This window comes from Capra hircus, chromosome 23 (assembly GCF_001704415.2).
Source record: "Capra hircus breed San Clemente chromosome 23, ASM170441v1, whole genome shotgun sequence".
Lineage (NCBI taxonomy): Eukaryota > Metazoa > Chordata > Mammalia > Artiodactyla > Bovidae > Capra > Capra hircus.
Genome location: NC_030830.1, coordinates 41,092,045 through 41,109,248, shown reverse-complemented (window position 1 = coordinate 41,109,248; position 17,204 = coordinate 41,092,045). Strand labels below are relative to the sequence as shown.

The 17,204-nt window shown below is 51.4% G+C and overlaps 1 protein-coding gene across 2 annotated transcripts; it reads left to right on the top strand.

The window, feature by feature from the left end:
* Positions 1,988–17,116, top strand: KIFC1 (kinesin family member C1). 2 transcript variants are annotated; one of them, XM_018038579.1, is made up of 11 exons: positions 1,988–2,142; positions 9,033–9,173; positions 9,262–9,355; positions 9,876–9,929; positions 10,044–10,094; positions 10,291–10,688; positions 11,352–12,131; positions 13,177–13,467; positions 13,564–13,637; positions 13,752–13,827; positions 16,445–17,116. In XM_018038579.1, the coding sequence occupies exons 1-11, from the start codon at positions 2,131–2,133 to the stop codon at positions 16,487–16,489; spliced, it is 2,016 nt and encodes a 671-aa protein (XP_017894068.1). In that variant the 5' UTR covers positions 1,988–2,130; the 3' UTR covers positions 16,490–17,116. The 2 variants fall into 2 exon arrangements, with proteins under 2 accessions (XP_017894068.1, XP_017894069.1); XM_018038580.1 differs by having other exon boundaries at positions 9,036–9,173; positions 16,445–16,605.

Below are 17,204 nucleotides of genomic sequence, written 5' to 3'. Positions count from 1 at the left end.
GCACAAGCTGGAATCAAGATTGCCAGGAGAAATATCAATAACCTCAGATATGCAAATGACACCACCCTTATGACAGAAAGTGAAGAACTAAAGAGCCTCTTGATGAAAGTGAAAGAGGAGAGTGAAAAACCTGGCTTAAAACTCAACATTTGGAAAACTAAGATCACGGCATCTGGTCCCACTACTTCATGGTAAACAGATGGGGAAACAATGGAAACAGTGAGAGACTTTATTTTGGGGGGCTCCAAAATCACTGCAGATGGTGACTGCATCCATGAAATTAAAAGACACTTGCTCCTTGGAAGAAAAGCTATGACCAAACTAGACAGCATATTAGTAAGCAGAAGCATTACTTTGCCAACAAAAGTCCATCTAGTCAAAGCTATGATTTTTCCAGTAGTCATGTGTGGGTATAAGAGTTGGACTCTAAAGAAAGCTGAGTGCTGAAGAATTGCTGCTTTTGAACTGTGGTGTTGGAGAAGACTCTTGAGAGTCCCTTGGACTGCAAGGAGATCCAACCAGTCCATCCTAAAGGAAATCAGTCCTGAATATTCATTCAGGGAGGAGTGATGCTGAAGAGGAAACTCCAGTACTTTGGTCACCTGATGCGAAGAACTGACTCATTGGAAAAGACTCTGATGCTGGGAAAGACTGAAGGTGGGAGAAGGGGACGACAGAGGATAAGACGGTTGGATGGCATCACCCACTCGATGGACATGAGTTGGAGTAAGCTCTGGGAGTTGGTGATGGACAGGGAAGCCTGGCTGCTGCAGTCCATGGTGTCGCAAAGAGTCAGACACAACTAGGGGACTGAACTGAACTGTGTCTCCGATTATGCATAAGACAAATCCCTTAGGAATCTGCTTTCAGTCTCATAAATAAAATCCCTGTCCAGCCTACCCCCAGGATGTAGGGGGTGGTAGAAACACTCTGCAAATTATTCACAGGTCAGGGGTTGTTACTGTTACTAAGAATATTAGAAGTATTTTGAGATAAGCGATATACCTTGCATTTTGAAGCTAGTGGAATCTAGATTCAATCACACTTCCGATCAGCAGTGTGATTCGTTACTTGTGCACTTGTCAACTTAACCTTTCTGAACCTGTCTCCTTTTTCTGGTTTGCGGATAAGAAATGGAAAGCACTTGACACATATTAAGAGCCCAGTAAATGGAGCGATTTATCTGAAAAGCATTAAAGTATTCCATAAACGGAAGCAGTAAATCCTCCGTGGGTTCTAGCCTCGGAAACACTCAAGTCAGTTCTCCAGCACCAGTAACAGCGCCCAGGTACACAGAGGAGGTAAGGCGAAAAGGGTGACCGCAGAGAAAAATCCTCCTCCTCTGTACCTCGAATTCCCACCGCCGGGCTTCCATGCAGCGGCCAGCAGTACTCAAGGTTCTTAAATATGGGGAGAAACGCCAAAGAGACCGGGGAAATGAGCAGACTCATTCACTCTGACAACAGCAAGCGGGATCCGGCTTCGGGGATCAGTTCGCAGCGGCTTGGAGACGTCGCGCACCAGCCGCAACACCACCAGTCCAGTTTTTGGCTCGCGCACCCGTTGCCTACTGCCGCCGCCGCTAGGAGGCGCTGGTCCGGCCCCGCGGCCCGCACAGGTACTTCTGCGCAGGCGCGCCTCCCTGAGCCGGCGTCCCCGCCCCCACCCGAGTTACGCTCGGGCGGCGCGTTCCTGGTCATTCCTGACGCTGCGAGCGGCGGCCGGGAGCCGAGCGGAAGCGCCGCGCGCCTCCCGCTGAAGGAGGCGGGGGGTGAGGAAAGAAGTGGTGCCGGAAGTGGGGCTTAGTCGCCTGCCGCGGCGGGCGGGGGGAGCAGGAAGGAGGCGGTGGCGGCAAGGCGGGGTGTGGCCTCGGGAGGCGGCGGGCGCTGCGATTGGCTCTGGGTTGTGGCGACGGCGACGATTGGCCCCTGCGGGCCGAGCGAGGTGAGCCCGGGTGGCGGCCGTTGAAATTCAAAAGTGGCGGGTGTGGCAGCGCAGGGGCCGGCAGCGCAGGGCTCCGGAGCGCGCGTACTCCGTGTCGCGAGCGCGCGAGAGAACGCGGGTCCCCAGAGCCCCGGCTCGGAGTCCTCTTCACCGCGCTTGCCCGGCGTGAGTGGCCCCGAGCCGGACATGGAGCCGCAGGTGAGTGGCGGGCGGCGCGGGGACGACAGCCGGCTACCGCAGCCCTCAGCGCTGACCGGCCGGAGGCCTCGGTCCGGCCGGCGGGGCCCAGATCCGCGTGGCCCGCTCCGTGGGAGTGATGCGGAGTGGAGAGCGGAGAAGGCAGGCAGCGGCCCCGGCGGGGGCACGTTGGCCTGCCTTCTTGCAGCTTCAGGGAGCCCCAGCACCCTTCCTCACTTTCATGTATCCAGGATTTCCCGTTTCGAATCTTCAGGCTTGTCTGAACACGTTCCCTCCAGTTCATTCAGTGTGAGTTCCGAGATGGCCTCTAGCCCTGGGGAAACGGTGACTGAAGCCGAATCCCTGCTAATGCCTTTCCGTGTCCTGTCTCTCTTTGCAGCCGCTTGTGGGCCTCGGAAGGGAAGAGGGGTGGAGTACTACTCTGAACCGAAGGACTTTGCATTATCTCTCCTTCCCCAGGTTTTGCAGAGATCTCTGCTCAGTGGGACCGGTTAACTTAGTCTTCTCTCATCAGTGCCCTGCGGCACCCCACGACCTCCTGCAGCCTCTTCCCTCCTGCGGAGAGAAGTGTGTTTGTGACAGTGAGAGTGGGTTGACTTCTGGTGCCAGAAAAGGGCTTCTGCCAGAATCCTCTGTTTACTAGTGTTTGGCGTTCAGATTTACCCAAAGTCAAGTTGCTACAAAGAGATAGTTTTTGTATCCTGCCAGCCAGAGAGTGGAGTAGTGTGTTGTGACAGTGAAAAAGAATAGAAGCCTTCTCATGTTTATTCATCACATATTTACATCACACCTAACGATGTGCTTGGAATGCAGCAGAGATCCCTGTCATCATGGAGCTGCCATTCTTTGGGGAGACAGACAATATGTGATAAGTAAATCGTCTAATGCTGTTAAGGTTTTAAGGGCTACCGAGAAAAGAAAAAGTTTGAGCAGATTAAGAGGAGAGGAGGGGAGGCCAGCTGGCAAGACAGACAATTAAGTTGGGTGGTCTTAGTAAGCTCCCAATGAAGAAGGTGAGAGGTGAATAAAGACTTGGAGGAAGTGAGGGAAACAGGCAAGGGGTTATTAAGATCATTCCAGGCAGAGGGAATCCCCTAGAGCAAAGTCCCTAGAGTTGTATAGCAAAGCCGCATTGAAATGAGCAAGAGGGAATGTTTTGGTGAGGGAATGTTGTGGTAAGGGAAGTCGGATAACAGACTTCTTGCACAGGCAACTGTGAAGACTTTGGTTTTTTTCTCTGAGTGAGGTGGGGAATCACTGGATGGTTTTAAGCAAAGAGAGACAAGATCTGTCTTACATTTTAAGAGGACCATTCTAGCAGCTGCATTGAGATTAGCCTGTAAAGGAGCAAGGATAGAAACAAGGAGAGCTGTTAGGAATGGGGCAGGTTTTCTCAGATTTCAACATTATTGACATTTTATTGGGGGTGGAGGGCTGTCCTATACATTGGCTGATGTTCAGCAGCATTCCTGGCTTCTACCCATTAGGTGACAGTTGCAAACCCCACCTAATCATGCCAGTCAAAGTGTCTCCAGACATTGTTACACATCTGGGGATAAAGTCATCCCTAGCTGAGAACCAGTGGAGTGTGATAATCCAGGTGAGAGATGATGGTGATTTGAGTCATGGGAGTGGCAGGGGAAGTGGTAACAAGTGGTCCGATTCTGGATCTATTTGGAAGATAGAGTTGGCCACGTTTGCTGACATTAGACTTTGTGGTATATAAGAGAATGAGAGGGCTTTAGATGTATTTGCTTGAGCAGCTGAAAGGGAGTTATATCAGTTGAGATGGAGGAAGCTGTAAGGTTGAAAGGATTAGATGTCAGGCGGTCAGAGTTTGGCATGTTTACTAGGATTCCAAGTGGTGACATTGAGAAGGCAGTATGACTTCAGAGTCAAAGTCTGGGCTGGCGATGTGAGCTTGGGAGTTGACAGCATATGAGTGGTGTGCAAAGCCGTAGGAGTGGCCTAGAACATAGAGATTAGAAAGACCACTGATAAAATTTGGGGAGATGAAGAAGATCTACCAGAAAGGTAGGAAAACCAGCAGAGGATGGTCTCCCGGGAGCTAAGTGAACTTAGTAAGAGGGAGAGATCAACACAGGGTGACTTGTGGCCTTGAGAGCAGTCTTGGTGGAATGGTGGGACTGAAATCCTGATTGGGTTTAGGAGAGAAAAACTCTTTGGTTGGAAGCAGTAACAGCGTGTGTTGTATACTGACTGGAAGGATCCAGGAGAAAGGGGAAGTGATGGTGTGGAGAAGGAAGGATTGCCTGGGTGCTCTTGAGTTGGTGAGGGGTGGGAGCAGACGTGCACATGGATAAGTTAGCAGTAGGGTGCCCACCTCCAAACCGGGAAGTGGTATAGGAGGGGTCAATGAAAATCTGTTTTTATGTTATGGAAGGTGATGTTATGGAAGGAGCTTATTGTGTAAAGTTGGGAGAAAATTAAGTACTGTGCTCTTTGGAGTTGTCCTGAGTAAACAAACCTTTGAACACATTTTCTGAACCCACACAAATTCCCAGGAGGGAGGTCTTCCAGTGATCCACTGTATTAGTGTAGACAGAACAATGGGCATGGCTGATTAAGAAATTGAAAGTTTGACCTTGAAATACTGAAAAGAAAAATTTAATTTTCATACTACATTTAATTAAAAAATTAAAATCAGTATTCTTTGTGCAAAATTCTGCAAGTGGCAGGAAAAAGAGAATGCAACCTCTTTTTTTCGTTTTTATTTGTATATGAGCCAGCAGTTTGAATCCCTGCTGGTGGATGGGCTTCCCTCATAGCTCAGTTGGTAAGAATCCACCTGCATTGCAGGAGACCCTGATTCGATTCCTGGTCAGGAAGATCCGCTGGAGAAGGGATGGGCTACCCACTCCAGTATTCTTGGGCTTCTGTTGTGGCTCAGCTGGTAAAGAATCCGCCTGCAATGCGAGAGACCTGGGTTAGATCCCTGGGTTGGGAAGATGCCCTGGAGAAGGGAAAGGCTACCCACTCTAGTATTCTGGCCTGGAGAATTCCATGGACTGTATAGTCCACGGGGTCACAAAGAATCAGACACGACTGAGCCGCTTTCACTTTCACTGCTAGTGGCCATCTAATTTCATTCCTTTAAAACTGTATTGAGTCCTACCATATAGCAGACATTGTGCTAGACACTCTGGTTCTGTAGCTGTAAACAGAACAGACATATTCTTGTGATGCTCACAGTCTAATGTAAGGAAAGATAATAAACCAATGAACTTAAAAAAAAACCAGGATATCAGATTGTTTCAGAGTTTTCCCTGAGCATCCTTGAACCTCTTTGTATCACAAGTAGTTCAACCTCACTTTCCTGAAGTTAAACTTAGCATTTCTTAAAAATTAGCCTTCACATACTCTTAGATCTCTTCGTGTTACTTCTCACAACTGCATGTGAATCAACAATATTTAAAAACGAGAAGTTTTACTGGAAAACAAGCACAGCTTTTCCTCCTGTGATCTTGGGAAGCAGGGCAGGCTTCTTGGAGTCGGCCAGACTCCATCTCCTTCATTGCCTGCTCTGCTCCCCAGCCCCATGCTACCTCTGCTTAGCCCTCAGACTCTTAGAATATCCCCTCTCAACTGAGTTCCTGGGGAATTAAGCTCTAATGCCCTAAGGCATCTTTGTATCTAATGAATTAACTTCTCTGTTTAGCTGTTAGAATGGTGAGAGCTGTTTACATTCTTGGGAAAATTGAGAAGACTCTTCATTTTCTGTAGAGCTTTCTCTTGTACCCCAGTTTGGAAAGGCTGCCCTGGAAAGTAAGCTATGGGCAGGCAGGGACTTTACATTGTTACTCTTGCCCCAGGGCCTAGAACAGCATCTGGTCCAGAGCATCATTCAACAAACCTAGTGGGACAGACCCATGATGAATGGATGGATGAGGGAATGATGCCATCCCTCTGCTGCGATAACCCTCATCTTCTATTTCCATTCATTCTTTGCACTGGACACGGTTCGCTTAAAAAAAAAAACTTTAAAAATATGCCTTATTTTATCTTTTTTTTGCATAATTGTATTTATTTGTTTATTTTTGGCCGTGCTGGGTCTTTGTTGCTGCTCGGGTTTTTTTCTAGTGGTGTGTGGGGGCTCTTATTGTGGTGGCTTCTCTTGTGGAGCTTGGGCTCTAGAGCGCAGGCTCAGTAGCTGCGGCTCATGGGCTCAGTTGCTCCGCAGCTTGTGAGAGCCTGCCAGACCAGGGATGGAACCTGTGTCCCCCACACTGGCAGGCAGGCTCTTTACCACTGAGCCACCAGGGAAGCCCCTAAACCTTTTAAATTTCTTTATTCTTTGGCTGCACTGTGCAGTGTGCAGCATCGTAGTTCCCTGACCAGGGATCGAACCTGAGCCCCCTGCAGTGGAAGCACAGAGTCTGAACCGCTGGACCACCAGGGAAATCCACAGTTCACTCTCTCAGTACAAATTGAATCATACTGTTCTGACTGAAAATGTCAGAGTCCTCTTGCTTTCAGTAGACCCCAGACTCCATGCTGGCGTCCCAGCTGCTGCAGTCTCCCTCCTGCCTCTGCCCTCCTTTGCCCACTTTCTCTGCACATCCCTGTGTTCAGCTGAAAAGAAGAATCCGTCATTCTTTGCACATCCCTCTCCTTTCTGCCTGGAATGCTCCTCCTTGGCCCAAGCCCATCAAGCCAACTCTTTCTCATCCTCAAGGCCCAGCCTAAAAATACTTTGTAGGATTGTGTCTAACGCTCTCCCCATCTAAACTGGATGCCGACTCCCTCCTTCGGGATCCTTTTCTGATAGCACTCAGTAAGATTTAATCATCTCTTTATGTTTTACTTGCCTACCGTCCTGTGGCCATCCTGAGGACAGGGACCACGCCTGTTACTCCTGGCATGTAATAGGCATTTTAATATCAATAACCTCAGATATGCAGATGACACCACCCTAATGGCAGACAGTGAAGAGGAACTCAAAAGCCTCTTGATGAAAGTCAAAGAGGAGAGTGAAAAAGTTGGCTTAAAGCTCAGCATTCAGAAAATGAAGATCATGGCATCCACTCCCATCACTTCATGGGAAATAGATGGGGAAACAGTGGAAACAGTGTCAGACTTTATTTTGGGGGGCTCCAAAATCACTGCAGATGGTGACTGCAGCCATGAAATTAAAGGGCACTTACTCCTTGGAAGAAAAGTTATGACCAACCTAGATAGCATATTCAAAAGCAGAGACATTACTTTGCCAACAAAGGTCTGCGTAGTCTAGGCTGTGGTTTTTCTAGTGGTCATGTATGGATGTGAGAGTTGGACTGTGAAGAAAGCTGAGCGCCAAAGAATTGATGCTTTTGAATTGTGGTGTTGGGGAAGACTCCTGAGAGTCCCTTGGACTGCAAGGAGATCCAACCAGTCCATTCTGAAGGAGATCAGTCCTGAGTGTTCTTTGGAAAGAATGATGCTAAAGCTGAAACTCCAGTACTTTGGCCACCTCATGCGAAGGGTTGACTCATTGGAAAAGACTCTGATGCTGGGAGGGATTGGGGGCAGCAGGAGAAGGGGATGACAGAGGATGAGATGGCTGGATGGCATCACCGACTCGATGGATGTGAGTTTGAGTGAACTCTGGGAGTTGGTGATGGACAGGGAGGCCTGGCGCGCTGCAGTTCATGGGGTCACAAAGAGTCGGACACGACTGAGCTACTGAACTGAACTGAACTGAGTAGGCATTTTGTAAATATTGAATGAATGAAGTAAACTGAAGGGCAGAGAGAAACTGGCCTTGGAATTAATAGTTATCCATAGTGAAAATCAGAAATTGATCTATCTGTGGTGCTTTCCTAAGGGGGGATAAGAAGAGGGTGGCCATGTGTCCCAGTTTGCATAGGAGTGACCTGGTTTTAGCATTGAGAGTCCTGTGTCCCAAGAAACACCCCAGTCCTTGGCAAACCAGGATGGTTGGTCTCCCAAGGCAGGAGTAAGCAGAGGCTGTGCGCGATCCAGACCCTGAGCCGGGCTACTCAGAGGGGAGGCTCTTCCTTTCCCTTACCCCCACTGCATCCCTGTCCTTGGTGCTCTCCAAACTGGCCATGCTGCTACTTTCTTGTCTTCCCCTTGCCCCTCAGCCTACTTCCACGTCATTATTATTATTTATAATAATGTCTTTCGTATATTTTTTTACATGCCTGATCAGAAATTGTATCTGACTCTCCATGCATGCAGGGCCCAAACCTAAACTCCATGGCGTGGCATCAATGCCCTATAAGACTGTGTGGTCCAGTGGTTAAAAACACACCCTCCAGAACCAGACTGTCTAGCTTCTAACCCCAGCTCTGCCTTTTATTCATCAATGACCTTAGAGCAGCTCTTTTACTTCCCAGAGCCTTCCTTCCCTCATCTCCAAGATGGGGCTAATAATAGCACCTCCTGGGTGGGCTGCTGTGAGGTTTAAGTCAGTTGATACAGATAAAATGTTTGAAAGTGTTCCTAATAAATGTTACCTACTCCTCCCACCCAGCCTTCAGCCTGGTCTCTTTTCTAAATCACTCCCTTGTTTATGATTGTCAGCTCTCACTAAAAGAGTTTATCGGTTTCTCAGCCATGCCATGTGCAGGCCGAGTATTTGCCTTCCAAAAGGAGGGTTTCTTTGCCGCTTGTTTAGGTCCTCCCCTTGAAGTTAGCTGAAGTCCAGCATGTGTCTGTCCGTCCTGTCCCTTAGGGACTGTGTCATGTCCCACCTCCCTCCATGGTTTCTGGCTGGCACCTCATCTGAGAGCCCCAGCATGTGGCCCCGGGGTACTGAGTTAATGCTTGTTGGAGATGATGTTGACAGTCAGGCTCGGGGGCCATAAAGGGGAACTCCTGGGACATTGTGCCTCAGGGTGTGGTCTGAAGGGCCTCTCTCTTCCCAGCAGAGGTCCCCGTTGTTGGAAGTGAAGGGGAACGTAGAGCTGAAGAGACCCCTAGCCAAGGCTGCTTCCCGACTGCCTCTCTCGGGACGCAGGCTGAAGAGGGGGCCTGACCAGATGGAGGAAGCCTTGGAGCCGGAAAAGGTGAGCTGGGTTTGGAGATCCATGGTCGTGTGTGTGAAACCATCACAGACGGAGCTGTGGACCCCACCCGACCCTTGTCTTTCCCCAGAAAAGAACACGAGGCCTGGGCACCAGAGTGAGCACGACCTACCCCAGAGCAGCAGCCTTCAGCTCCGCGCCACAGATGCAGGGCCAGACTGCAGGTGGGCTCCAGGGCTAGAGAGAGAGCCGGCCCACAGCTCTCTTCAGCTCATGTCTGTCTTTGTCTTTTCTTTCAATCCTAGCTGGTTTTGAATAGGTAACACGCTCCACTGGTTTCAAAGTCCCAAAGGCACAGGAGTTCTTATGCAGTGAGAAGCCTCCCTCCTGCCTCTGTTCCCCAGCCACCCAGCCCCCTCGCTGGGGGCAGCTGCGAGTCCTTCCAGGGGTGCTCTGTGGGTCTGCAAGCAGATACGGGCGTGCTCCCCAGTGTGTCTTACACACACACTTGCATACTTCACACGTCGTTCGCCACCCCCCGCCCTGCTCGTTTCCCTTGTCTTGGTCCAACTTGTTTCTTGGCATGTTGGTCCTAGGAAGGACATCTTTAGGAGTTGGTCAGATTTAGAGGAAGAGGAAGGTTATCTTATTTCTAATCTTCTGAAAAAGCAGCTCCTCTGTCTTTGGACACACTCCCAGGCCTGCGAGTCATGACTGCTTTTCCTCTCCCCTGTCTCCCAACAGTGCCCAAAGCTCCCAGGAAGCCAGCACCCCGATGTTCCACGGCTGTTGCCCCAGGTAATAATAGTGTCTGAGAGCCAGGGCTGAGAAGGGGTTGGGGTGAAGGGAGGCGGGTAGAGGTGGAGGGACCCTGGTGTTATCGCCCCTGATGCCACCTTCCTGGTTCTCTAGTGCTAAAGACTCAGAAGCCAGGTCCTGTTGTTCCCGTCCAGAAGCCTGGAAGTAGGTGACAAATAAGATCTTGGGTGAGAGGCTGGGCTGGGGAGAGGAGGTGGTAAGTGCCAGAGAAGTCCTTTTGGTCCTTTCCCTGCCTGAAGGAGGAGACAGAGCCTCAGGTGTGGAGGCCCTAAGGCGAGGAGGGAGGAGGGAGACAGAGCTAGGGCTGCCCTGACCTTTGTCTTCTCTGTGTCCATCTTAGCGACTGCCGCACCTCCCATGGTGGGAGGGAAGAAACCCAAACGTGCGGCCTGGGACTTAAAGGGGCAGTTATGTGACCTCAACGCAGAGCTGAAATGCTGCCGTGAGAAGAAGCAGGTGCTGGACCAGGAGAACCAGCAGCTGCGGGACCAGCTCCAGGAGGCCCAGCAACAGGCCTTGGCCCTGGGGGCAGAGCGCAGGTCCCTGGAAGAGGAGCTGACCAGGGTGCGGGCCCAGGCTGAGCAGGGCCAGCGGGAGCTGGGGAACCTGAGTGCCCGCGTCCTGGAGCTGGAAGAGCGGCTGGGCACGCAGGAGGGCTTAGTGCAAGAGCTCCAGAAGGAACAGCTGAGATTGCAGGAGGAGCGCACGGGACTGGCTGCCCGGCTGGGAGAGCAGGAGGTGAGGGCTGGCTTCTCCGCTAACGCCATCCTTCTCTCTGGGTAACCCAGAAGTCACCTGGGGCTTTGAAGTCCTGAGTGCCTCTGTCCAGCAGCACCGTCCCCCACCCTGCTCCCTGCTCGTCCCCGCTCTGCGCACTTCTGACTGTCTTGCTTCCTGCCCCACTTCACCCCATTCTGACTGTCTGTAACCCTCCCTTCTCCCATCTGCGTCTCTTCTACGTCTCCACTTCTTGTTTCTGTCCATCTTCACTGATAAAGGTCCCCATGCAGTCTCTCTCCTGCTTGTCATCCATTTGGCTCCTTGGTGAGCACCAACTAGAATGAGTTACTTGCAGTCTCTCAAATGACTCGATTCTCAATTCAGGGCGTTTGGCATGTGCACATCCCTCTTTGTGGAATATTCTATCTGCACCCTATCCTGTCTTGGTTTACTCCTACGCTTTGAGGTGTCAGCCTAGATATCCTCTTCCCTGTGCCCTTTCTGGTGCTCCGTGTACTCCTTATTCTAATACTACGGTTAACATTCACTTATCTCTTCTTTACCAGACTCTGAAGTCCTTGGGGTCAGGGGCCAGCCCACCTCCCACCCCCAGTCCCATCATGAAACTTCTTACTCTTGGTTGCTGGGTCTCACCATCCATGTCTGTTCTGTTCTGGACAGAGGAGGCTGCAGACCTCAGAAGCTTCTCTGTCGGACAGCCAGGAAGAGGTGGCATCTCTGCGCCAGGAGGCTGCAGCCCGGGAGGCCGTACTGGCTGAGCGGGAAGACCGTCTCCACGGGCTCGAGATGGAGCGCCGGAGGTTACACAACCAACTGCAGGAACTCAAAGGCAACATCCGTGTGTTCTGCCGGGTCCGCCCCGTCCTTCCAGGGGAGTCCACCCCATCCCCTGGCTTCCTCCAGTTTCCCTCTGGCCCCTGTGGACCCTCTGATCCTCCAACCCGCCTCAGCCTCTCCCGGTCTGATGAGCGGCGTGGGACCCTGAGTGGGGCGCCAGCTGGCCCTACCCGCCATGACTTCTCCTTTGACCGAGTGTTCCCACCAGGGAGTGGACAGGATGAAGTGTTTGAGGAGATTTCCATGCTTGTCCAGTCAGCCCTGGATGGCTATCCAGTGTGCATCTTTGCTTATGGCCAGACAGGCAGTGGCAAGACCTTCACCATGGAGGGTGGGCCTGGGGGAGACCCCCAGACGGAGGGGCTGATCCCTCGGGCCCTGCGCCACCTCTTTTCTGTGGCCCAGGAGCTAAGTGGCCAGGGCTGGACCTACAGCTTTGTGGCAAGTTACGTAGAGATCTACAATGAGACTGTCCGAGACCTGCTGGCCACTGGGACCCGGAAGGGCCAGGGGGGTGAGTGTGAGATTCGCCGGGCAGGGCCAGGCAGCGAGGAGCTCACTGTCACCAACGCGCGCTACGTTCCGGTCTCCTGTGAGAGGGAGGTGAGCGCTGAGGGCCACTAGGCCTGGCCATGGGTTCGGAGGGCTGGGGCGCAGGCAGAGTGACGCAGGACGGAGGTTGGGGGAGCGGGCCAGGATGAGGAAGGGCGAGTGGCGACGGTAGATCAGACGTTTGGCTTTGGCTGGCGGGCTGTGAGGTGCGTCCACCTTCACGGAACCAAGGCATGGAGAGCAGTGGCGCACCTCCTGAGGCAGGCGACCCTGGGCCCCGCGCAGCGACCTCAGGCTCATCTCCGCCCACGCTGCTTGTTTGGTTCATGACCTCCCTGCCTGCCTCCGGGCTTTTCCTCAGCCTGCTCATCACACCCTTGGATCGGGGCTTTGTACCTCCTCTCTCCATTGCGTGACATGGTCTTACCTTCCTTTCCCAGCAGGGCTGGATTGCTCCCTCACCACCTTAAAGATTTTAAGGTGTTGAGGCCATCCCTGACCGTCTTTTTTTTTTTTTAAACTTTTGGCTGCACTGCATGACTTATGGGATCTCAGTTCCCCAACCAGGGATTGAACCTGTGCCCTGGCAGTGAAAGCGCCAAGTCCTAACCACTCGACGGTCAGGAAATTACTGCTGGTTATCCTTTCTAAAATTGCAGCCCTCACCATCACACACTGCTTTTCTATTTTTAATTCCTTGATACTCTTAGATACACTGTGTATTTTAATTATTTAGTCTTTTGCTGACTAGAAAAAAGCACCAAGAAGGCAGGTGCTGGGTCTTGCTTATTGCCATATCTGACCTGTGGGTTCCCAAGTGGTTCGGTGGGTAAAGAATCTGCCTGCAGTGCAGAAGACATAGGAGACGGGGGTTTGCCCTTGGGTTGGGAAGATCCCCTGGAGGAGGGCACGGCAGCCCACTCCAGTGTTCTTGCCTGGAGAATCCCATGGACAGGAGCCTGGCGGGCTACAGTCCACAGGTTGCAAAGGGTCGGACTTGACTGAAGCAACTGAGCGTGCAGGCACGCATGCATGCCTGACCTGGCTACGTGCTCACCACTGCCTGACTGCACCTCTTGCTGCACCCCATCCCCAGGTGGAGGCCCTGCTCCATCTAGCCCACCAGAACCGGGCTGTGGCCCGCACAGCCCAGAATGAGCGCTCGTCGCGTAGTCACAGCGTGTTCCAGCTGCAGATCTCTGGGGAGCATGCTGGCCGAGGCCTGCAGTGTGCGGCCCCCCTCAGCCTGGTGGACTTGGCTGGGAGTGAGCGGCTAGACCCTGGCTTAGCACTCGGCCCTGGGGAGCGGGAACGCCTTCGGGAAACGCAGGCCATTAACAGCAGCCTGTCCACGCTGGGGCTGGTCATCATGGCCTTGAGCAACAAGGTAGGAATGGGGGTGGGGGCAGGTGGGCCCTGGGAAGCAGCTGGTGCTGGCTGTCCCCAGCCCTGTCCTAACCGCCTGTCTCTCTCCACCCTGTAGGAGTCCCACGTGCCTTACCGGAACAGTAAGCTCACCTACCTGCTGCAGAACTCTCTGGGTGGCAGTGCCAAGATGTGAGCAGAAGGGGAGGGCTGGGAGCCACCATGTCAGGGTCAGGGTAGGGGCAGCGATGTAGTAGAGACCTAGACACTGATTCTGGGGTTTGCCCCGCTCTCCTCTGTCCACAGGCTCATGTTTGTGAACATTTCTCCCCTAGAAGAGAACGTCTCCGAGTCCCTCAACTCCCTACGCTTCGCCTCCAAGGTGCGGTCACTAGCAGCCCGGTCCCCGTCAGGCTTCCTGCTGACTGTAGGCATCTGCACCCTGTTCCTTGGGGCCAGCGGCACGTGCATCCTGAAAGGATGTATATTTGCCAGGCATTTAACTATTGACTTCTGGGGGCATTGAATTAAGTTTTTAAAATTAGGTGGTTGAAAGGTCAGAACTATGTAGAAAGCTGTATACAAGTGAGATTTAGCCTCCACCCCGCCCACCACAGTCTCCCCCTGTCCTAGTAGTTGTTCTCATGTTTTATCCTTTTACTTCTCCTCTCGGTGTTTCTTTTTGCAAATACAAGCAATATGCATGGAATTTCCCTCTTTCTTACAGAAGACATCTCTTCCCCTCTCTTTCACGTATTATATATTGTCCTGCCTTTTTTTTTTTTTTTTGATTGACAAGACAGCCCTAAGGATGGGGTGGTGGCCAGAGAGAGTAGGAGGAAAAGAAAAAAATCAGACAGCCCTAGTATGATTCCCCACCAGCACAGAGATCATCCCATTATTTTTACATTTGCCTAGGACTCCACTGTGTGGATGCACCAAAGTTTATCCACCAGTTCCCTCTACTGGACACTTGGATTCTTTCCACCCTTTTACTATTACACACAAGGCTATGTTGACTAACCTTGTACATATCATTCTATATTTGCTTGGTTACATCTAACTATCCAGAGAGAGATTCTTTGAAATGGAATTCCTGGATCAAAGACATACAGGTTTTTCAGGCTATTCCAAATACACAGCGTGAATTCAGGCTCCAGTCCCCACAAGGGTCAGCTGTGTTCAGGCTATGAATTCTCTAAGAAACTAAGCTCCCTCTACAAGAGTTAAGTCAGGAAGTTTCTTTACAGACTGCCTTGGAGAGTAATATATTCCTCTGATAACTCATTTTCCTGAGGATACAGCCTTGAGATGCTTTCTGGCTTTGCTCAGGGCCTCGGATTGCAGGTGTTCTTGTGCACTCTTGCTGCTGTGGAAGTAATCAGCCACCTTAGCGCCCTGCCGTGGTCTTCTGCTTTAATCAGGATTTCCCTTGCTACAAGTTCAATTAAAGTTCTACCAACATCATTAATACCCCAAAACATGAACTCTTTGATCCTCTAATACCCAGTTTGTGTTAAATTTCCCCTGACTGTCTCAAATGCCTTTTATACATTAGGATGTGTTCCATTTGGGACCAAAGCAAGGACCACCCTTTTAATTTCATTGACATGGTCTTTTGAGTTTCTTTTAATCTGTAATAATCTCACCCCCACATTTTTTGTTGAAGTGGGGTGGTTTGTCCTATAGAACATATCATATTCTAGATTTTGGCTGTTTCCTCTTTCCTCCACAATTTTTGTTTTCTTGTAATTAGGTTTGGAGGCTTGATTTGAATCAGATTCTAATTTCTTGGCAAGAAAATGGTATGATACATTTTATTGCATCATATCAGGAGGCACCTAGTATTGAGTTTTTCCATTTTTTCCCCCTCCCCCTAGTTGTTTCACCTTTAATGATATAAAAATTGATCATTGCATTTGGGTATTGTCAGCCCAATCTGTCCATTTAAAAACTCCCTTCAACTTTCTCCCCTAATGATTTTATCAGCGACGCTATCTAGATCTATTGTTTGTTGTTGTTTAGTCACTAAGTCACATCCAACTCTGTAGTCCACCCGGCTCCTCTGTCCATGGGATTTTCCGGACAAGAATATTGAAGTGGGTTGCCATGTCCTTCTCCAGGGGATCTTCTCAATTCAGTGATCGACCCCACCTGTCCTGCATTGGCAGGCAGTTCTTTGCCACTGAGCCACCGTGGGAGCCCCAGATCTATTATTCAGTTCAGTTGAGTCGCTCAGTCGTGTCCGACTCTTTTGCAACCCCATGAATCGCAGCACGTCAGGCCTCCGTGATTTTCTAATTTTCTCAGCTGTTCTACATTTATTAATCACAATTCTTGAGAACTCTCCCTTGTCCTCTATTTGGTTATTCTGAAATTCAATCCATATAGGTAAGATGGGATAAATGCTATATTCTTCATCAATTTTCACTATAAGTTGGTATCCTGGCAACTGCCAAAGGTGACCAGTGAGTTTTTATCCAGGAGGTAACATCTTGTACTTTTGGTATATATCGTTTGAAGTCATTATTCTTTCTGATGCTCGAATTGCCCGCCTTTGGCCAGTGGAAGCTCCAACTTGGCTCCTGTGCCCTTTAGACAAGTTCCCAGTAGTCCTTTCTCCAGATTCATCTTGTACATTTCCTGCTCTAGACTGAAGATCATTAATTTTCTAAGGAGCTTTGGTTCCTACCTTTATGATGACGTGTTATCTAGCTTATTGAGCACTAGTGGTGGGAGGGCTTTGGGGGTGTCTAGAAGTGCCTTTCTCTGCTCCTGTGAGGGGCTTCTGTCCCTTCTCTGGCCTTTCCTCCTCTTCCAGATCTAGTGTGGACAGTGGGTGCGGGAGAACTGAGACCAGCCTGAACCTGCTTTCAGAGCCCTTATTTCAGGACTCTGAGGGCAGCCCTAACACTGAGGGTTCAGAGGTGATTTGGGGAAAACTTTTGGTTGCTCTGAAAATTTTTTTATCCTGTTTTGTCTAAATCCCCTGCCTGCAGGTGAACCAGTGTGTTATTGGCACAGCCCAGGCCAACAAGAAATGAAGATGGATCTAGATTGTGTGTGTGTGTATGTGTGAGACACACGGGGGGGGCGGGGGTAGTGGGCGCTGATACCTGGGCCTATCAAATAAAGAAGAGAATTTGTTGTTGTTTTTAAATAAAGGTTTTACTAGCGGTTGTCCAATAAGGGGGGAGCTGTGGCTCTTCCATTCTGCCAAACGTCTGTGTCTCACGGGGACAGGGCTTCGGCTTTTCTAACGGGTCACTCCAGAGTCAGGGTGGCCCCCGCCCTGCTCCCGTCCCTATCCACGTCCGGGGGGTTGTGCGCACCAGATGTCCAGTCACTAGTTCCGCTTCCTCCGGCACAGGCCACCCTCGCCCGGGGCAGGAACTCTTGAGTGCTGAAAGGTGGGAGTCCGGGGCGGGGCCGGCGCGTCCGCCCACAAGCTGCGGGCTCTCTCCTCCCGCTCTTTTCCTTCCCTTTCGAACCGCCGGGGCTAGCTCCGCCCGCCGCCATTGGCTGGCTCTCGGCGGCGTCACCGCCTCGGTCCGAGCTCTCCTAGTCGGTGCACCCGCCTCGGCCGCGCGGGGCGGGGCGCATGGGCCAACTCCCTCGCGCCAAGCGCCGAGGGCCGCCGCCCCGTCAGAGGGCTGGGTCTTCCCAGGTGCCGCGCGCGCGGGAGGGGTCGCGCGTGCGCAGAGGCGCGGCGACAGTGGGCGGGGTGGGGGCATCTAACTCCGGGGGGCGGGGCCCGGG